Consider the following 23,656-nt stretch of genomic DNA (forward strand, 5'->3'; position numbering starts at 1 on the left):
CTATGAAAAAAGAAAAGTTTCTTCCTGTTGACTCCTTTAGACCTTGTCTGTGTACATCCATCAGGGTCTGATTGACATTTTTGGTAGTGCCACAAATAACATAAAACTATGTGTCTGAAAGTTCAAGCCTGACTGTATCACTTATGCAAATATGTTTTGTTCTGCTTTTCCTTTCATGAAAGACATGGATAGCTGCCGCCTATATTTTCCTATCCCTTTTCATAAGATGTAACACTATAGACACTGCATCAAATTAGCTATAGACAATCACAAATATACTAAGTGAGCTGAACTCAGCTCTTAACTATAAATTCAAATCTTTGTGGTAGAAATTAGATGAATCATATACAATTCATATAGATAAAATAAAATTTTCATTCTACCTTTTACAGAAAAGGTATTTTAATATTCACTTATGAAAATATTTACTATGAAAATCATTCAATAATCATTTTAATATACAAAATAAACTAATTTGACTTACCAATGACTGTACTTTATTATTGAAATGAGTAACTTCAGCTCCTATCAAAGGACATGGAGAAACTGACTGAATGACACAGCTCCTGCACTGTAAATAACTTGTCAGAGAATATTCCTTCTCGTTCCAAACAGCATTTAAAGATAAACTGGCATTCAAGTCTTTCAAAAAGAAAGAAAAAGTGCTTTACATAGGCATCAAGAGACATTTTAAAACAGATAAAAGATCACAAGTTGCCCTTCACGTTTCAAAACGCAGTGTTCTTATTTTGCCAGAAAGCAACATGGTAAAGAATGCTTACTCATCTCTGCAGGCTCAGAAACTTCTACAGTAAAAGTCCTTGTGACAAAACTCATATATGATTAATTGTGCCATCCTAACACCAGAACTGCCCAGACACAAACAAAAGTAAGTGCTTTACATTTGGTCTCTGTCACCTGAATGCTGCTGAAGGATTACACATTCCACGCTCTGGCACCTGGAATCATTTCACAACAAATACACTGAGTTTGCAGAGCCCTACTTTAACTACTGGGGCTGGAGGGTATGTGCCTCCAATTCACGGATTTTAATTCATTGTAAGAAATGTAAATGATTCTGTTCTCATTATCTTTATCTTTTCTTTTTGATCAGAATAATATATAAGATTTGGGAGCGGAGGGTAAGCTGGTAAGCATGGTCAGTGTTTGGTTAAACATGGAGAGTTCAACAGATCTCAGTGAAGTTTCACCTGCTTCCAGTCAACAGTAAGTGTGTGGCACTCCTTTTGTGTGTCAACCAATTCTCTCTCTCAGTTTGATGGCTGAAGGAAGAAGATAATATCTCAAAGGAAAAACCTTACCATCAACTTCCCAAAAGGACAAAGGCAAGGGCTGAAAGTCTTGTGAATGGCCCAGTTAAGAGAAAATAAGTGTATATAATTAGTTTTCCTGGCCAAGTACCATTGTCAATATCTGATTCTCCAACTCCTGTATTTCCAGTTTCCCAAAAAAACCCACTGACCCACATGGTTTGCTGTTTATCTGCTTTCTAGCCAAATGCTGTGCCTTGGACAGTATGCCTGTACTGCCTTCAGCTTCCTTGTTCCATAAAATAATCCAATTTCTCCTCATAAGCTTTAAATAATCTTTCTCATTTATCTAAGGTCAAAGACATAGTTTACAATTGTCATTAACACCTTTCAGCATGGTAGTATTGCTTTTACGCTTGTTTCATCTTTCAAATATTTCCTGGGATTTTCAGCAACATTCACAATCCTTGTCAAGAGGACACAAAACCACCAGTATTCATTGAAAGATTTGATATTTTCATTTAAGAAAAAAATTTCATTTGCTTTAAGAAGCAAAATGTTCCTTTCAATAAGCTATGAAAAGGAAAGATGTCCTTGAAGGAGAAAGCAAACGGCCAGAGCATTTAATTCATATCCAGTAAAGAACTGTTGGATATTGGACTTCCTTCAAACTTACAGAAACTAAAGTAGGAGCAATGGAAAGATGTGGAAGTTAAAGAACAATGCAGACTCAATCACCACACTCTGGCAATAAACAAAATATTGTTAAAGTATCTCTTCAACAAAGATGTAATGAAGCAAGATACTAAGCGATGAAGATCACCAAAAAAATGAAGTCAGAATTATTGACCAATAGGTAGGCAAAAATCAATACCAAGACCTTACTGACACAAAAAAGAAAACAGTGTTTGCAGGAACTACACTCAGCCAATTGCGAACAGAGAAGAAAACCAGTAGAATGCGTGATTTGTAACGTGGTAGTAACCAATGTCACTTACAAGGAGGAAATTTCCTAATAAGGAAACAATTATAATAAAGCTTTAGTACAGTTTTAAACACTTTACATAACAATTTAACAAAAGACAGGCTATAGTCTTTTTGAAAGCTCATGTATTTCTCTTGGCTTAAAAAAGCTTTCCATTAAAAATATCTGCAAACCCTGTAAGAGTGCTATTTTGGAGAGTAAGTAGTAGTGGGGCAAGAGGCTCGTACTGGTCCTCTCCATAGGAGATTTCACATATAAATCAAGGGATACAAACATGTTACCAAAATCAAAAGCATCTGCAGGAAAAGAAAGAAAACAATGTGTTGTATTTAACTTAAAGCTAAAGGACTTGACAAATGTTAGGTGGCATTTATCAGTAATCAGTAAGATTTACCTTCACTTTTCACTGGCATCTGATAAACCTTCAAAGTTTCTTTAAGGTGACTAAGACTTGCAGCATCCGAGATGATCAACATCGTATTATCATCTTCTGAAATGGCATCTAGTTCACACATACAGTTATTAATGGCTTCTTTACTACTTATATTAGTATTCCTGAAGAGTTTCCAGATTATTTTCAGTTCAATATGACTGTAGCAAGCTTTTCTCAAAATTCCTATAATTTAAGAAGTGGGGTGTAAGACTTATATATACATGGTTTTGAATACAGTACTGTTCGAACATACTGCAAACTTTCCACATTTACAAGATGATAATTTAGGCCCTGATCCAATACCCACTGAAGTCAGTGAAAAGACTTCTATTGATGTAAATGGACCTTGGAAGAAGGCCTTATTTAAATTTTTTAATGTGTCCAAAATTTACTTTTCAACAGATAATTTTCCCCTTGTTATTACTCCCAAATTGACCAGTGAGTTTGAATCCACTTTGAATAAAGTCATTTATTTTTCATTTTCTTCAAACTGTGGCAGATTTTTTAACTTTCATCAATCAACTGACATCTGAGATTCAGTTTACACAGCATAAAACTTCCCGCTGACAACGGACACCTTGGTCAATGTAGGCATTAAAGTACCTCAGTGATTCACAACGCTTTCATTTAACACATAGTGATTCCCTTTCACAGATCCTATACCAAATTGCAAAGATATGATGATGCTGATAGATTGATATTAAGAAAATGAATGAAAGTCTACTGATGAGATTACACAAGTCTTAAAGGAGATAGATACATTATGGTTGCTCTAGGAAAAGAGAGGGGCAACAAGTGGCCTCCATCACCTGGGCCTCCCTTTCTTTACCCATAAGGCAACGTGGACTTTGCTAGCTGGCATATGACTTTGATAGGTCCAGAAGCAACAGAGAGATCTCCCACTCCCCCTCAGGATCAGGTTTGGTTTGCGAAAGAGGAGACTTGTCCTTTCTTGATTTCTTCTGATCCAGATAACATCTGGACCTTCACGACCTGATGTCGGGTTCAGCTACATCACACAATGGAGTCATCAGCCGCTAGCACACAGTTCGCGCCTACTAAGCCCAGCCTCCCTAAGCATCTATATCTAATTGTTTCTACTTATAACAGATGATTTTGTAATTAGGTCATTACCACACATGGCCCAGTAGCCTGAAGATAGAATACGTTTTAAAAAGTAGCAGAGTTGTTATTACCATTATCAGCTTTTAGACCTTCCCAAATTAAAGTGCCTCACAAAAACGTAGAGACAATTCCCAAGAATAATCCACATTTCCTACAATGGGTCAACCAAGGACTAAAACCCAAACTAAATTAATATAGGTAGGTTACATAACGAAGAATTAGTGTGATCGTCGTTTTTCAATAAAACTTTCGATAGTTTCATTAAAACATGTATTAGATTCACAGAGTTACTGTGCCAAGATATTACCAGACTTCTCACAGCAACTGGTAGCAAATTAACACCTAATCCTTAGAACGAACGTACCCCAGTGAATGCGCCGCTATGTTACAGATACTTTCTTTCAGCCTCCCATAAGGCCAGGAGCAGTTGCCTTCAGTTAACTCTTAAATAATAGCAGTCAGATTCCTACTGTACTTCAGGACAGGTCAGTGTATGAGGACCACTGAATCAAGCAACAGAAATATGCCAGAAAGAAATTACATTAACAGTAACTTATTTTCACTGAAATGCCAAGTAAAAATAGTTGTGTTATTGTGACAACTCTCTCTTTCTCCCCCAAGAAAGATTTTCTGCAGCTCTCCAGTACATTTACAACAACCCATTTACCTAGTTACCATATCCAGTGGAGAAATTAACCAATTATTCCAAAATATCCCTCCAGTATCCAAAGCTAAGAAAGTAAAAAGATGGATTAAAAATCCTGTCATTCCCAACCTGAAACAAACGACCAGTTACATAGATCTTACCCTCTGCTTTTGGCAGTATTTCAGCTCCACAGACAATACAATAAAGTCCTTTCTTGCAAGGCTGGTGCTGTGTCTCCTTCTAACAAGACAATACGCAAATTCATGTAAATACTAGTTTGCATATAGTACCTATGTAACTATGCAGATTGAAGCATTTAAATATAAACACAAAGAAACATATCAAAACTGCTTCAGAGGAATATACTACTTGAAATACTCAAATCTATTTGAACCTATGTTTATCATTTATATTAGCTAATAATTAAGATATACCTCATGCTAAAAATACTTAACCTAACTTAAATAGAAATACTTTCATATAAAAATATGAGGTATTTTATAGTCTATAACGCTCCAGGCTATCAAAGATTTAGTTTGGAATTTTGCAAAGGAGTCTAGGACGATAGGTGCCCAACTCCTGTCGAGTTTCAGTTCTATTATGTTCTTACACTTTGCAAACTTTGCCCTAAAAATTACAGACTAATCAGAAATTGGAAGCACGGCTTATATTGAAACAGGAATCACATCTGTAATGAGTTTGAGCTGGACTCTGCAGGTTTCTGCCTGCATTAACAGGGCTTGAACACACTCAGCCTTTTTGTTTCCCGTGAGAAACAAACGTGTCTCTTCAATGTGTGAATCGTAAAGATCTAGAGCAAACCATGCAGACGATGAATAAACTATTTCATCAGTATTATTTCACTTAAAAGATTATATAATAATCTTATTTCCCTTGCACCTTAACATTCAACAGCAGCCACTTAAAACAGGCCCTTTATTCTATCCACAGGGTACCTTTCTTTCACAGGTGCTGCCACTTTGCCTAACTGGAGCTTTTCTTTGCCTGCATCGTCTCTGAACTTTCAATCCTTTAATAAAGTCAAGATTTTATGATTATTTTAGATGGAACAGATCATATCTCGCTAGCTATTACATCAAAGTGCGAGAGGACTTTTCAGTAATATAGCTTTTATAGATTTGGGAAGTCCAAACAAACAATTCTAGGAAAGTTGCTACATTGACTTCACTTCCCTTCTATTTGCAAGCTGGGCAGCACGGTTTTTAATTTAATATTGGGAATCACCATAAATACATTAACTATAGAAATAAAGAATATTCTTACCAGTAACATATTAAATACCATAGTTAGTTAGATATAAAAACAAATTAAGATTGAATTTACACAGCTTTTACACCAAAAGAAACTGTCCACCCCCCACCCCCCAAAACCCAGTAATACAGAGGATTATCATCCATCAGTTGTCCAAAGCAACACAGCTATCGTCAGGATCTGAGTTTGGTGAATTTGTGGATAGAGACTTTTCAAGAAAAATTGAGTATCTAGTAGGCTGAAAGCTGATACTTCAGTACATATTTTTTAAAACTAATGGTTAAGGAGAAATTTTATATAAAATGTAGACGTTGTAAACTAATGCAAAATATTTGACATGAAGGCAGCCATGTCTTAAAGGATTTCTAATCAAAGTAAGATGTGACACAAGATCAAGAAGGGAACAATCTGCTCCAGATAAGGAAAGGAAGATGGATTTCTTTTTTTAATGATACGGATTTAAAGACAGACAAATCTTCTGAAAGACAAATAAGGGGTAGTGGTCTATGAGATGAGCAGACAAGCCACAAAGCTTAAGTGATGTCTATTATCTATTTAGATATACATAAACATAAAAAGTGGTTTGATACAGAAGGCCTGTTTTAAGAAAACTGAGCTATCAGAGACTCAAGAGGATGTCGGAGTGCAGTTGCAAAGTCACCTGCCAGAGGCTGCCCCGGCATTTGCTGGGATATGGGACGCTTCTAGTCCAGAAGCCAGTTAAAAACAGAAGCCCACCTACCCTAAGTCCTGATATTCAATCAATTGCTTCAATCTAAAGTAAGTATTTTTGTCTTTAGATATGTCATACGTTTAAACTGCTGTCAATACTAGAGCCTGCTTCTGCCCTGTCAACCAGTTTAAATCCATGAGCAAATGATTAAACGATACCAGGAAACCTAAACCAAGAAAACATGATCCTTACGTGGCATCAATATAACAAAAAGTTTAACTAAATGCCTTATACCAAGTACTGCAAGATAATGCTTGTTAGAGAAATTCAACAGTATTCTTACCATTCTTGCAGAGTATCTAATTTTATAAAGATGCATTTATTGTGTAAAGAAACAATATAATTTAAATCCTGTCAATATGAAAACATTCACAGGTCTGTAGGTGTGGACATCAGAATGTTATTTAGATGAAATTCCATGGAAAATGACCAGTTAACAATTTCATCTCTGCTCTCAGTCAAAAGATACAAATACTTCTGAACAAATCTTAAGACTGTAAAAATCCTGCATCTTCATATTAATATATGATGAAAATGGACAATCTTTTCTTAAAAAAATCAAGCATAGTATGTTTATTACAGAAAAGTCCTGGCTGTTTTGATTGCAAGAAGTGAAAGTAATGTTTAATATATTTAAAAAAAAAAAAAAGTAGACTGAGGAAGAGTTAAAGACCTTTATGTACAAATTTACAACATTGCGTAGAAAATGTGTTTGTAGGGCATACAATTGAGTACATATTTTGATATGAATACATACAGAACCTGACCAAAAGAAAATTAGATCCTCTCACAAAAGGAAATTTTAAAGAAACTTCAGCTTTTATGTAAAACAAATAAAGGCCTCTGAAGAAGCCTCTCATCATCATCAAATATCAAAATGTCCAAATACTACTACAACACAGCTGCCGATAGACATCTTCACAAAAGAAATTTGAGGGAAACAAGATACTGAAGAATATAGCTATTTCAGTATCTAGGCTCAATCTATCAAATTACTTGATCTGCAAAGATGCTGTTCTACATATTTAATTCATAAAAAAAGGCCCTAACAAATGCAGAAAACCATAATTTGATTATATGGGTGTTTTGCTTTCTGAGAAAAACCCAATTGTTTGATTGTATTTAATGGCGGATTAATTAAGTCTGTAATAGACAAACCTCCTCAGCCTACAATTACAAGTCAAATGCTACCTGGGCTTCTATTCAGAATATCCACACACATGATGTCCTTTCGCCACGCAGTTATGATGAAGAATCTTAATTATATCTATAGAAAACCGCATGTAGCATAACCTTCACAATGAAAACCAAAAAAGTATAATGAAAAATTGAGTCATAGTATTAAATGAGAACTAGAAAGGCATCGCTGCTCTCTCGTGAGGCGATGCTGTAAAGGCTGCTCACTACCTTTCCTCCAGAAGCTGTCACTAAGTGCTAGTATTGTTCAATAGAAAAGAGGACACACCTTTATTTCGTGATCTGGAAAGACTGATTTTCTGTTTCTTGGTGTCCGTTTCTTGAGATGCTATCTGCTCTGCTTCTATTTCATCAGTCATCTCTACATAATTAACTGCACTATTCTTACTCCTCTCATTTCGCATTATTCCATATAAATTTGTGCTTCCGCCATCATCAATCTTATTTTTAGTCACACTTAGCGTTTCTGAGGTCTTGATGGCAAAAAGATCATCAGCGACTGTGGAGTTTCCACATTCAAGCCAATTCGCATTTGTATTACAGGTTGGAACCTGTGGTTCAATTTTCTCTTCCTCTGATTCTACGTCATCATAGAGTTCTGGTGTGAAGTAGATGCTCTCATCCTCATCTTCAGCTTCTGCAGATACGCTTAACTTCGCAAGTTCAGATTTCCCTCCTGCTGAAGGGAACTCACTGCAGGGCTCAACTCGAAGCTGTAGCTTATCAGAATGGTCTTCAGCAATGGGAGCCTCAGCATTTGTAACTGAAAAATTAGTTGTTTCCAAACATGATTCTGGTACACTTTGTTTACGTTCTGAAATTAACAATGACTGGCATTGATTTTCACTATCAATAAGTTCACTAGCCCTATTCACATTCTTTTGTTTGCTACTAGCTGTGGACATGCAGTTCTTTGCTACGGGCAAAGGTGTTGAAGTCAGTGGTTTAAGGCAGCAATGTTCTTTCACAATATCAGAATTAGTCCAACCATTCTTTTTTTCTCTCTCTATTTTAGTTGCTGGCATTTTGGGTGTGGCGTCCACATGTTTTCTTCTTTGTGTCACATGGTGAGAATGACTCCCTGCATCAACTTTCTGGCCACCTGTGAAAAATCACAAAACATTAATTAATTGTATATGCCTTCCCCCTGCTGATTTACAACATGTTTAGCACATCAAAATTACCGCTTTTTTATTAGGTTTACAATTATTTTATAATACTCATTAAGGTCCAATACAAACAAAACCACAGATGTTACAACTATCTTTGCACATCACTTGTCTTAATTAAATCAATAGATTAACTGGCACATGTAAAGTTAAAGTATGACTGGATTTAAGATTTTTATTTTTTTTATTATTGTGCTCTTATGTTATTTACATCTTTCTTGCCTGAAATGAAGTCATAAGCTTTCCTAAAATTTAGGAATGGATAGATATTTACTTGTAAAGCTGTTACCGGAAGAGATTATATGAAAGGTGTCTCACAGCAATGTCTAAACAACAGATGTAGCTTGAACCAAGGCACTCATCCTGCAATAACACTAATCTTTATGTGTTTCAAGTATATTTTAAATTCTCGTCATAATTTTCAATTCAAAAAGAAATTTAAGTGGAAGCGTTTTTGATTCCACTATCAACTTATCAAACATTTTCAATTGCTTCAAGACAACCAGATGGAATGACAATTCATTTCAGTCTGTTGAGCACAGCTCATACGCATTTGTGAATAATTATCATTTTGCACCACAGCACTTCTGTAATTTTAAAAAACACTTGTTTCTCCCAAAAAATATGCAACTTCACATTTAAAATTGTTAATGAGGTTTTTTTTCCACAGGAAATGAACATACTTGGTTTCATTGTTGCCATGATGTTACTTGGCTGATTTGATGCTGTAGAATTAACTGAGCTGATGGTTGTAGTAAAATTAATTTCTGAAACCAACTTTTGCTCCTCACTTTTAGCAGGAACATCTGGTGGCAGATGAATAGTTGCATCCCGTTGAGAGGCTTGTGACAGGTCTTTTGAATTTGAAGGTACATGGAGAAATTCACTGCTGCACACTGATGGACCTTCAACGCCTTTCTGGTTCCTCATAGCAAATGCACGCAAGGATTCAAGCGCAGTAGCAAACTTTTCATGGTGCTGGATTTGTTGACGAACCCATTTAGATAATCCTAAGAAAAAGACAACAAAAAGACGACAGAAAAAAAAGAATGTTACTACAAAACTACATTGTCTATACCAGATACTCCACATCAGTAAATATTACCCTAATATTGCAAATACTTCTACATATGCATAGACAGATTCATAAAGATTTCAAGAAGTTGCTCATGGAAGTAAGATAACGTTTGTCTTCATTTCCAGGGCTGGGAACTGGATTTAATCAATAGTAGTATTTTGATGAGTAATACTAACAATATTATTCGTTTTTATTAAAAGGTAAAGACCTTTTTCACTAATACTTTTTTAAGTTCCTACTGCTGCATTGCAAAAACATCATTATATTTCTTCTATGCCCAGGTGTTCATTTTGCTTGTTACCATGAATTATTAAAAAGTAATTTACATATAGTACAGCTATTTATTATCATACCAACAGGGCCTGACAAAATTAGAATATAAAGAAGCTTTTACAATTGTATTTCAGATTAAGTAACAGTAACTCAGATATTCAGAAAGAATCACAACTGCTAAAATATAACGCAATACGTTGTTACCCACCAATCATTTTTACAATTCCCAAATTATCAGGTGTCTTGAGCACAACAGCTGTTTACATGATGTTGGAACACACAAGAGTGAAGTAAAAACTAACTGTCTTGATTTTTAAAAAATGTTTTTAAACCCATTTAAATATTCTTTTAGTATTGATTAAAAAAACCCCAAACCCAGAGAACTTGAGTCTTCTGTAAAGTTTTACTTTTTAGAAAAAGTGCTAATCTTACCAAATTCTGTGCATATAGATTATTTGTATTGCTATATGCATTACTTCCGTTTACTTTGACAATTTAAATGTATTTTTAGTACAGACATGTCAGAAAACGGTTGAACTTGTATTACAGCAGCTGAGCTCCACCTGCTGACTAGACTGCAACAGCATCTGTTTACATCATCTTTTTGCCCATCGCTTCTAACAGGGCAGGAACAAAGATACAGCACGCGTTCCTAAGCAACTTCTTTTTTCATTTTCTAAAAAAAAATAATATTTAAAGTAGTGTGTACCACCTGGTTTATCTGCATTTTTTCTAGCCAGTATAAAACTACAAATAGAAAATACTTTTTCCATATTGAGCATTTAGTAGTTCCATGTTAGAATGGTACAACCTTTACCCCTTCTTACCTAAAAAGCCAGAACGCTAAATTCAGACTGCAAACCCTAATCACTACAGCTCCCTACAGGCAGAAAGTATACGTCCACTAGAGACTTACTCAAAGTCCAAATAAAAATCTAGTAAATACTTGGTTTTAATATATACATATATATACATGCACACATTTGTCTATATACATTATATGTATTTAATATGCAAAGATCTGTCCTTAAGTTTTTATAGATCGCATTTTAAGAAAGAATTCTCAAATTCTGCACACTGAAATTTCTGTATCACGAGCTGCATATCCAAAAGGGGAATGAAATTAAGTTGACCGAACACTGGTATCAACGCGTTTCGGTATATTTAATGAAACAGCAATACACCAGGGTAGAGTTTTAAAATTTTCAGTTTCAATTGCACAACTTTGAGTTCAACGGATGTATTTCATTATGACTTCTACTCATCTGTATCTGTACAACCATATTTATGTAATCTTAATTTTTCCCTATTTGTTAATACTAGGATCTTTTCCAGAAAGATTTTTACAGCTTACCAGTTATGTACTTATTAGGGTTATTCCGGAAGCGGTCATCAACTAAAATAAGAGCACCCCAGTCGTTCCTATGTCTTATACACCTAGAAGTGAGCAACAAAAAAGGAGTGTATATATAATTAGAGTGCATATAGTAAAAAACTGTGGGGATTAGACAACAGGGATTGCAATATGCAAATATATACAGGAAATGCTATCCTTCTGTCTTACACAAAAAATTGTTATGATGTCATGGAAGCTTAATTTTCCTTCAGTTCCTAAATCTACTGTACAAAAATAGGTAAATTAAAAAAAACCCACACAAGTATTCAGCAGCTAATCAAATCACGTGACATTTGTTTTCCACTCTTAACTGGGTAGTGTAAGTACTGAGAGAAGAACATGTAAGTGTAAAAGAAAATAAAATGGACTGATGCAACTGCAAACAGGTTTTTAAATGACTAAGCCATATGTTATTCCTAACTCTAATAACAAAATGAATAATGCTACAGCCCAAAGCTGCGAGCGATACCGTTGGGTTCATAATTCAGTTGTTAGAGGCCTACAGAAATAATCCAATAGTCACTTTGCATGCACTGATACTATTTTTAACATTTTTAACATGGATTTCTCTGCTGCCTGCCAGAAAAAAAATAATTAAAGAACAGTGATAATATAAATGAAATATGGAAAAGAATCTGTCAGTAACAGTTTAGGATTATCAGCCCCACTGTATAAGAAGAGGACAACTTTTAAAAATTATGTTTACAAATGTACATAAAACCACAAGTGTGTCAGAGTCAGGGCTTAAAATGGGAGCAACAAGGCTGGCTCTCCAAAGAAATATTATTTATTTATATTTGAAGTCCCTTCATGATAAGAAAAGCTACCGAAACATCTTTAAGAAACAGATTTCTTCCAACTTCTCATTTTTTTCATTGCTTTAATAAATGTGGTTTTAAGTCATAGCTTAAATGAATTACGCCCACTGGAGACATATCCTACAATTTCAGAAAAAGTAGCACTGCAAGGAATTCATGGCGTGACTGTCACCTGGCCATACACACCATCTGTTATATTCCCAAAGGCTGCTATTTCATTTCATGGAATTGTGTTACTCCATATAATGTAACAGCACTAAATTAAGAGAAAAGTGCCAGACTGAAGAGTGGTACGCTTCTGCTCACTTCTACCCCTGCAGGCACCTTTGCAATAAGAAGCTTGCCTATCTACTATTAACTTAGGATCAGCTTAGTAGACTGTTCTGGTTTTATGAAAATAGTCATCATACGCTGTCATCCTTCGCCAAATCTCAATTTGCTAAGAGCTTAGTCCAATGTTATTATACACAATTTACACATTTATGTTAAAATCGAAGTCTATTCTTTCCACTTTAGACTAGCATAACTTCATTCAAATGATAAATTATATCATAAGCAACTTTTACTAAAGCTAGATTTAAGTTAAAACAAAAGTTCAAAACAATTTCTTATTATTAGCATTCCACCACTTTAACTTCTCTGAAAAAAACCTAACTTTCTCTCCAAAGAGGAATCTAAGAAATCAGACCTATAACAAGAATTTACAATGAGATTTTACTATGTGGACTATTTTCTCTCAGTTTTCTTTCTAAATCTTCATTTACGTCACCGCATTTGTATTAGGTCCAACTCAAATAACAAGAGTCTTCCAGCTGATGTTGCTCCTCTTATCTAGAAATCTGTGGCTATACCTCTATGACAGATGTACGGCACCTATGATAGCTAGCTGTATCTATCTAAGTATATGATAAATTTTGTTGGAGAAGGATTAATTAATTCTATCCTGTTAGTAAGATTGGGGGGAATTTTTTTCATTCCAGTAAGCAAGCTATACCACTTCTTCTAAATCTGGAAAGAAATCAGTGAGCGTGATAATTGAATTGACCTTTTGCAAAGGTCTGAGAGCACGCCCCCCCATTTCTCCCTTTCAAAAACACTTGTAGCCTAAACATCAAACAACTCTAAGCCCACTGAGTGCGTCAACAATTAGTACATTTGAAAAGACCTAAGAATTTTCATTTGGTTTAGAAGTTCAAGAACTGTTTGTCTCTGCAAACGCTCTCGTTTCTGTATATCTGGACCACAAGCAATAAAACCTGCACCCAAACTAAAGTGGATTATGAATGTAAAACAAGAACTCTAATTATCACAACACTCAAAGGCAAAATGACTCAAAATAGACAGTTGCCAGTACAGAAGAGCTGAAGACCCAATTTCTACAATATGAGGTTTTTGGCCTGATTCATCACCTTTGTGTTACGAGTGAGGAATTAATCCTTAAAGACGTCACATCAGAAAGAAGTTCTACAAATATATATGGTTTTGATTATGTTCAGTTTATCTCACCTTCCCAGGGCTTGGTTCAGAGCCCTGTAAGCTTGAATTTCATACCACTGACTCCCTGGTAAAAGGCCTCTTGTATTTTTATGCTGGTCATTGTATTTCCTCTTTAATTCAACCTAAGAAAGAAATCATAAAATATTGTTTTTAATAATGATGTTGAAAAGGAAATATTCTAAAAGGGGAAAACAAGCAAAGGATGATTAAATAAGCGAATATTCAAAGTGTGCTTCAGTGTTTCAACTTTGTATTTTGCATACTAACCAATTATGGCTTTTACCCTTCTCAAGTTATATTTAACATGTGATCTATTCCAATAACTTCCATGCGTTAGCACAACAAGCACACGCTTACTCAAATCTCAGTGCTTGCGACAGAAGGATACCTGTTCACATGGCCAAAAAACCCAGATAGAAGTAAATGGACTAACTAGACCACAGTTCTATTTGCTCATCTGGAAATAAACAATACAATGGAGATCTTTACCCTTTCCTTTATCACAAACGCTGACTCCTGATCTATTGCTGGGACCAGACCATGCTTTTCTCAAGTGAGGGTTAAGCAAATATAACCCCTTCTACTGAAGCTAAGAACGAACTTGAGGGACAGAGTGGCCTCGCTAAATTTCCAGAAGCCACCAACACCAGCTCTAATTCTGAGCTTGCCATCACCTTCTGTGGTTTGGGAACAAACTTTCCACTGGCTAAATCGGAAGCACAGGTGGCAGTGAAGGTCTGCAGGCCCAGGGCTCGCATAAGGCAGAAAAGAACATGTTCGTCTTTTTAAAAAATGCCCCCTCTCTGCTGCTTCAAAAGGAGATCTGACATCAACCGCACAAGAAATCCCTTGCCTCCTCTTTCTAATCGTACGGATAACTACACATACAGTTCCTGATCTGAATTTGAACAAGAATTTGTATTTGGCCATTATACACAGTTCCAACATACATCAAAAGAATTCATTATTATTGGGAGGTGGCACAACTGAATTATATTTTGTAAAAAATAAACAAGCACAAAAATACACCAAAAAGGGTCTTTCCATTGCTCTTTTGTACAGTATTAACCTTTCTAAACTGACAAGTGAAAGGACACGCTTCAGGAGAGAAAACAGCAGACTTCTAACCTCTTCTGACAGGTAACTTTCAAGTCGTATTTGGATAAGAAATTTTATTTTGCGTACTTATGCCCTTTAAATTGCCTGTCAAATTTACAAATTCAGTCTTTACAGCCAGAAAGTAAATTCAGTTTGATTTCACAGATTTAATATTTGTTCCAGTCACTCAGAATTTATTGACTGGCATGTGAGGTTTCCTTTGTAATTTTCAAAACAGAAGATGATTCCTTCTGAATGTTTCACGAACATTAAAACCATTCTTTAAAAATGAACTTAAGCTTATCTGTGCATTTCCACAAATGGAAATACCGCCTGGAGAAACAAAAGGGTACTCCTCACCATTTGAAATGAGGGATGATGTCGGAAAATTTCACTAGATCTTTAAAACATAATTAATGACAATATATTCCCGAACATACATTGTATTTTTATTCTCATCTTCGTATGTTTTCTAACAATTTCTGCTTTTGAAGAATTTCTGTCATCAGTAGGATTTTGGCCAATTGTAACAAATGTAGCTTTACCACAGTTTCTTACTTCGCTAGCAGATTGTTCAAAACAGTATTAGAGTAACTAGTCACATGTCTTACACTGATAAAAATGACACCATTTTTAATTACGTGCATAAATCCACCAAAGTAACAGGAGAACGCAAACCAGTCAGATCACCTGCATTGTATTGCATTACCCTGCGATTAAAAGACTTTATTTATACAAACTCCTAATATGATAGCATTATGCAAATGTATACTGCTTGAATTGCACATCAACAGCGACCTCTCATTTCTCAAATTATACAAAAATCCTATTCTCTTGGTCTAAATGTGTAATGTATCTTTAAAACTTATCTTTTCTATCTTAAGAAAAGGGTTAACAGAAAATATACATTCTGTTTTCTCACTTAAACGATCATGTCTTAGCAGGAGATGACAACTTACATTGCTGAGAGTTCAGTTTTCATTATAAGTCTACTAAAGGTAAAAGGCCAGGGCATGTCATTTTAATGCAATCAGAATCCATTTCATTGTATAACTCTTACATTATCAAACATCAAATCAACGCCCAATTCAAAATGACATGTTACATATGTGAAAAAGCCAGTCTCTCCTGCTAGCAAATATCGTAAATGTGCAGTAAACCACAGGCTAGAAGGGATTAGTTAAAATGTCAGAAGACAGCCTTTTACTTTTACCTGTTCATCCTTAAAAATATACTCTTAGCTATCAGGCATGCTTTACAGACAAATAGCTTCAGCAAGCAGCAGCAGAAGGCCCGTGGCAAGCTCTGCCATCTTGTAGCTGTCAGACAGATTAGTCTTTGATCTATCTGGGAGGTCACGGTCACATTCACATTCACTAAAGTCTAAACAACATTATACCTGCTAACCACTCGTTATTTTAATGCTTAATTAGTTCAACATCTTCCACTATGGAATATTAACTGAGAAATATCAACAAAAAAATAAATGCCGTGAACAAATATCTTTTTTTTTTTTATGACTTGGAAAAAATATTTTGATGCAGTTTCTGCTACAATTCAAAAGAACTTTCAAGCATATTTTTCAATCAAAATTACCAATACAAGTTTTTCTTCGATAACAACAACAACAACATGAAACAACATTCATTATATTAGATTTTAAGTGTTTGATAAGCCACAAAAAAAGTTACCTGTGGTAACATTGCTTCACATGAAGAAACTCAGATTTATTCAGGATTCAAGGAATATATAAGTACATAAAGTAGATTTATACTGTGATGACCACGGACGATATCAGGTAGCTTACGACACAAAGGTCAGAAGACTAGCTCAAAAACTAAAGCTTGTTTTTGAACCTGCAAATTCAGATACTGAAGCCTGCAGAATGCCCTCTTGGCACCACACCAAACTGAAGCAGATCTATTCAAAATTAACAAAACCGTGGTTATATTTAACAGCAAGGTATACAAATATCAATCTGTAATGAACTATTTGTTTCTACAGAAAAATCAATGGTTGGACAATAAAATTAAAGCACTATTTTCTCCTTTAAACAGAGTTCTTTCCATTCTGTAAATATAAAGCTTCGTGTTTTGCAGTCATAATTACAACTGAGCTACGGAAATGTGAAACCTAACTTCAGTACGTTTTAGGTATCTTCAGCTAAAGGTCTGCACAGCAGCCTACGTGCTAATTTACCTGTTAAGAAGTTTTAAGGAGAAAGCATTTAACCTACAAAGAATAAGAACTACTGTGCTACACCATCAATTACTTTTTAAAGTTTTCCTTCAGTAAACCCAAGCAGATGGTCCAGCAGACACTCAGACGAAGAACATGACCTTAGACATAAAGAGCAAAGCCTAGCAGGACTGGAAACATGCATTTGGGGCATTTACATTCATAATCAGAATACTTTAAATCTATTTATCAAAATGAAGGCTGAATGGGCTAAGCCACAATATGCTTTTTTATTATTATTTTGCAGGATTTAAATCAGCAAAATAAACTGTTTGGTTTTACTTCATCTGGCAAAGTTTCAATATTTTTTTAGATGTATTGCTTTATTTAACCAAATGTAGTGCTATACTTTGCTTTCTAAAAACAAACAAAAATCCCAAGCTGTTAGTAATAGTTAACAAGGCAGACCTGCTCTTTGACAAGCCATCACTTCACAAACATCTTCAGTTGTCTCCTATTTTCTCTGGTAGATTAAAAATGACCTGCAGTTTGTAACCTGTGGGATTACAAACCAGATTACCCAGAAATCTGAAGACAAGACAGAAACTTAAGAATACAATGGCTCTATTGTGAGCAGTTAAACAGAGCACTCATCTAAACCCGCGTTTCTCTCTACATCAGCACTTAGCAGTGTTGTGACAGCCCAGGTTAAAGAAAGAGACAATTCCTGAAAGGAAAAAGGCAAATAAATCTGGCACTGTGTCAATACACGCATACACATGTAGGTAGGTACATCTACACACGTGTGTAAACTCATGCCCTTCATTCCCCAGCACTCTCCTCCATCTATTCCCCATGTGACTAAAAGTCAGAAAATGAATATAAATGTTTTCTGGCATTCCACTGACTTGTTTCTCTGGTTTTATGAGAGGAAAAATAGTAATGAAAACAAAGACCATTGCTCATATCATCGAAAAAACTTTAAAAGACACATTCATGTTTAACATCTACTAATTCCCCACCTCCTAAAAACAAACAAGCAAAAAATACCAGGTGGTCATTCCCTGCTTCCATCCCCCCCAAAAAGACATAAAAATGGTTTTTAAGCAAATCTACCATCCTAAAAACCTCATGTGTCCAGTTAAGAGTCTCTCTTCCACCTGAAATAGCAATAATTAGAATTCTTCGAGAACATACTTGCCATCTACTTTCCTCCTGACGAATGCCAAGTAATCATAAAAGTTTGTAAGTGCAGGAAAATAAAAGACATGAAAACCCATTTCTTTTCTTTCACATCTGAAAATCCTTAAATGGAAGTAGCATTAAATAGTGCGGCATTTAACTTTCCCCCTCCTCACTTCAAAAGCAGTAACAACGTCTGTGAGATTTAAGACTAAATAATGCACGTGTAAAGACCTGGGTGAGTCATAGAACACGCTTCAAACATCCTTGCTCCTCAGTAGACCTACTAAAAGCTGTATCTAAACACAATGGCTCAATTTATTAGCCCAAAGGAAAAAGATACGATGGCAGGATGTTATCTTTAAACACTCCAAGCATTCCAAGTGCAGCGTTAATACATATAAAACAGTATGAAATAAGCAAATGCTCATTACCTATAATTTTTTCAACTAGATTCTATATATTACGATAATATGAGGCCATTCTAACCATCTCATATACCTAAAAGACTGTCACCAGACAAATACAACACTCTCCTGCTTTCACACACGAATACCTTTATAAAGCATTTCTTTATAAAGCAACAAGAAAACCCCAAAACTGGGAGCACAACAATACCATATATGCTGTGAATAAGACTTTATCAGCTAGTGACACGAACAATGCTTTGTACTGCTCAATTATCCTGTAGGTGCGCATTTCACAGCCCCATCCTATGAGAGTGTCTGTAGCAGATGACTTGCTGGGAGGCTGAACCCCACACCTGCCGCCCTCCAGCATCTGCCCCTTACAGAGGCCACCAACCCAAATCAACAGCTCCTGCAGCAAAGCCACGTAAGCTTAAAAATAGCGCAGGTGACCTTTTCTGCCTGAAAATTTCTATGCACACTTCAAAATTTGCCTTGCTCCGCCAACAGTGAATAAAATAAAGAAATAATATCTCCGCAGATCTAGATCTCAGAGTAGCCATATCTTGCAGGCTGTTGTATCCGATCGGTGCACCTGAGAAGATACTGAGCACCCATGGGATCTGAACAGTGCAATGTTTATTGCTTCAATGAAGATAGAATCAAAACTATGAAAAGTTACCGGAAATGGGGAAAAAAAAAATAAATCATGGAAATGGCATGAAAGAAACTATATATACGTAAAACCACAGATAGCTTGTTTCCCCATAGCCCAAAAGCTTAAATATGAGATACGATTTAAAAAAGTAAAGGCAAACAACCCAACAGAAAACTCCTGTCCACTGGAGTCTACTAACTGGCCAACGCCACCTTCTGGGGCAGAAACACAGCACTGCCACTTTATGCAAAGCTGTATTTCTCTTATTTTGAACTCACAAGATATTTTATGACTAAATGCTTCCCCAGTATTCTCGCCCTTAATCCCAGTGTTAGATGGGAAGCTTATGTAATGTTGTAACCACTGAACACTTTTAGTATTGTCAACTACACCATGTGGCATCTCAGAGATCTGGAAGTTTTACGGTTTGACAAATCTTGTAGCACATTCACCCCAGGCCCATCTACTCATCTCAGTCTTGTAGGCTTTGAGGGACTGCGAACAAGTGACTTGATTAAAATCTAATGCAACCAAAACTCTCCTCTGAAGAGAAAATTCAATCCATTTCCAGTGAAGCAGAAGTGAAAAAAATCAAACAGCTTCCCTTGAGGTCCAACGCTGCTGCATACGCTCAGCGTCACTGCGTCTAAGGTGAAGTGGTAAGTGTCAGTCATCTTACAAATCCCCAAGGTGATAGCTTCACTTTTAAAGCTTTCAACATACTTTGACAGTAAAGTAAAAACTTAAAGGTCAACGTTACTTGCTAAGGACAAGATAAACACAAGAAAATCACTTTGGAATTTTTTTTGTGGATCAGAAAAGTAAACTATTAAATGGAAAGGAAAAGTTTTGATTTTCTGTATTATTTATCCAAAGGCTTAACTTCCGGATATATTCAGGGATGATTTCTGTGATCTGTGCCAACATATTGACATTAGCCTTGCACCAGTAAAGAGAAATGCCATGCACTAGCCTTACATGCTAACTTAACTTAAATGTTACCTTAGCTAAGGTAAGCCTCTGCCATCAATGTTTTTCTTTCTCAATTAATTCTATGGGATGTGAGAAGAGTGTGGATAGCTTTGACGTTTTGCAACCATTCTTATTTCTGGAAAAGTGGGAAGTGAAAGGTTTTTGAGATATCTTACTGCTTCAAACTGATGTAAGAAATTGCCACACCACCACATGTTTACTGCATTGCTTGGTTTTCTGTACACAGGTAGCTGTACCTCCTGGCATTTTCCTTTGGGAAGATGGGAGATAAAAAAAAAGTGACGAAGATCTGCACTATCCAGCCCGTCGTCTGGTACGATTCTGCACACTTGCACACAGCACTACCCCTTAGTAAGCAGTATCACAGCAGACTGAAATAATTCACAGCGTACTGCTGCAAGCCCAGAACAATGCTGGCTGAATGATACGAAAGCATGCTCTTTTACAAAATGGGAAAGTATATTGTTTCGATAATTGTTATTTAACACATAGAATCTTGCTGCATAACATCGTACATCTCAATGCTGCAAGTATATTAAGTATATTTCTTATTTACATCCTTTATCATTTCAAAAAGCTACTTTGTAATTAAAATACAAAACAAAGTTGAGTGTGAAGTGGGGCATGGAAGAGAGACAAGCGTGTGTGTGCATATGTGTACATATACAAACACGTACACACCTTGCATTTTTACCCTATTCAGTATTGCCCTCTCAGAGAACGTTCAATAAATAATATAACATCATGTTTGGCTTTCCTGTGAAAGTTCCATAAATGTTTTCCAGCTCCCCACTTTACATTTGTAATTTTTTTCACAGTAATGTAGTGAAGAAGAAAGTAGAAGTGTCAGGTTTAGACAACCATCAACACAGACAATCAAACAAACACAAAATTCGATCACTTTTTAGAAACATTTAAATTGTACTGAAAATGATAGCACATACTGTCTTAAGGCTTTTACAATGAATGTCAGATTTGACTGGAAAGTTGTGGCAAAGTTGCTCCGAAACATTCACCCTGCCTAAAACAATCACATCAATAACAGAAAGTCAGTCTTATATCTCTAAAAAAAAAAAAATAATAAAAAAAAAAATCTTAAATTCACAGGGAATTTTCAAATTCTACTAAAGATAAACACAACAATGACCTTCCCATAAAATGTAATTTTCCGTACTAGTTTGCCCATATTTTAAAACAACACTTTATTTTGAATAAGTAGTGAAAATATTTTTTAAGTGATGCAAAGCTATGACGGAACTCATACAGTGCATGCTACATTTCTCAATTCAGGTTAAGCACCTAAAATAACAATCCTTTTCTTAGAAATTTTTCTTTTCCTAGAATATAGGTTGCAGGAAATGAATTATTTCAGCAACCATTTATCCAGCACGAAATTCTTTCTCCTTTCAATGAAGAAAAAGCATATAGGCTTAAAAACTGCCACAAGGACTAGAAATTAACTTAAATATTCAAAAAACGCTATTATTTTGAAATGATACAAATAGCTCAATTTTAAAGAAAGGAGAAAGAAACTTCAGCCTGATAACTGCAAACTCCTGGTATCATTAAGTTACATATAACCCAGCAAATTGTAATGGAAATGATGTGTTCCATCATGTTTCCCAAATTATGTTGCTGGAAACAATAAAGTATTTGCCTTCATAGCTGATATTCACCCCATAGCAGCTATGGGAAATACTTCTCATTAATGGCAAACTCAGCCACATCTCTCGAGTAATGTCACTGCACAGAAATCCTAGCCTTATCAAGTTTATTTTCCTTGCGCATCTATTGATGTAGAAGGGTTTGACTGCATTTTCCTCTATATTTTGCTAAAGTTCTCTTAGCTGTTACATGATTAAGTACACTCTATTGTACTACGATCAAAAGCATCTGGAAAGGTGGAAGTGAAGAAATGCTCTCTGGGAAAGTTAGCTTAATGCTTGCACTTCAGAGTCGCCCATTATCAACATTTCATAGCGAGTTTCTTTATTTTCAGGTCCCCAAGGTAAGAACAGTAAATTATGACTTGAACTAAACAAGTCACACTTGGCTCCAAAATCAGATTTTCCTACCTCCAGTTTCAGGTCCCAGAGGTGGGCAGAGGAAATCCTGGTCACAGCCAAAGAAGTCATTTTTGGCTCTGAAATAAATTTTCCTGCTTTACTAGAGCCAATCCCTACCATTGAGAGTACCATAGCTTTAAGCAATACTTTAACATTTCTTTTATATATTTTGCTTTAGCAACCTGATTCTTCAGCAATGCGACACCATTTTCAATAACACAGAATTAGGGGTTTCGCCTCTCTTTATAAAATCAGTATTGTATCAGTATAAAATCAAGTATGCTTCTGAGCCTTAATCATTTCTTTCTCTCTAACACTGACAGAGTGCTTCAGACTTCTCTTTGTGAAAATGAGTGAATGCAAGACATTACGTATCTAAAATTTTTAAGTGAGGCAACTGGAAAAGAAAGTAAACTATATTCTTTAAAGGTTTTACAGAAAATAATGTAACTTATAAAAGCATACAGTTACTTAAGGAGACCAAATACTTGCCATTTAATACCAGAAGTTGTGGCGTATATTTAGCACAAACATATGGAGAAAATAAAATTGGATATTATGCACAACACTTGACAATGAGTTTCTTGCCCATATAAAGACCAATGTCTGAATCCAAAGTGCTACAATTCAAAATATATAACAGAAGTTAATGAATAGTATGTTAGCATCAGATAACATGCATATGGGATTACACATCTTTTTCTGTCACATTATTTATGTTCTCTAATATTACAGTTCACTGGTATTAGCATCAAGTTACAAATCATAAAACATATTTAGAAAGCAGGTTGATCACAGATGAGTAATATTAGTGGAGATGAGCCAACATCAAACTGCCAACATAAAATATTGGTCTCCAATGGTACAATTCTACAAACCCTTGTGATTGTGCTCAGTCCTAGAAGTATTAAAGGGATTACTCACACAAGTAAAAGCTATGTGCAGGAGTAAGGGGTTATGGAATTGAGTCTTAAGAGGACTTTTATTAACCCAAAAAAGCAGACATGCAAGTGCATTTTCATGTAGAAGCAGAACACTTTTTCATGATTTAAACCAATCCCAGAAGTATATCATTCAGGGATATTCCAAGGGAATTGTTAATCTCTTGCATTTCCTATTTTTCAAGGGATGTCGCTATTAATCATCTTACCAGTTTCTTCGCTCAGTAATATCTACTAAGC

General features: G+C 35.5%; 1 protein-coding gene across 5 annotated transcripts in view; it reads right to left on the reverse strand.

Moving 5' to 3' along the window:
* The window catches only part of BRIP1 (BRCA1 interacting helicase 1), a 118,177-nt gene that overhangs the window by 47,738 nt on the left and 46,783 nt on the right, over positions 1-23,656 (reverse strand). For 2 of the 5 annotated variants that reach the window (XM_054209010.1, XM_054209007.1), the window contains exons 17-20: positions 13,903-14,015; positions 11,537-11,619; positions 9,515-9,841; positions 5,048-8,764 (exon numbers count right to left, since the gene is read on the reverse strand). In XM_054209010.1, the coding sequence (XP_054064985.1) occupies positions 7,893-8,764; positions 9,515-9,841; positions 11,537-11,619; positions 13,903-14,015 (1,395 nt within the window). In that variant the 3' untranslated portion in view covers positions 5,048-7,892. Of the gene's footprint in view, positions 1-484; positions 2,873-4,621; positions 4,701-5,047; positions 8,765-9,514; positions 9,842-11,536; positions 11,620-13,902; positions 14,016-23,656 lie in introns of those variants that run through there. The other 3 variants (XR_008467710.1, XM_054209008.1, XM_054209009.1) reach the window with 3 other exon arrangements.

Source organism: Rissa tridactyla, chromosome 7, assembly GCF_028500815.1.
Source record: "Rissa tridactyla isolate bRisTri1 chromosome 7, bRisTri1.patW.cur.20221130, whole genome shotgun sequence".
NCBI lineage: Eukaryota > Metazoa > Chordata > Aves > Charadriiformes > Laridae > Rissa > Rissa tridactyla.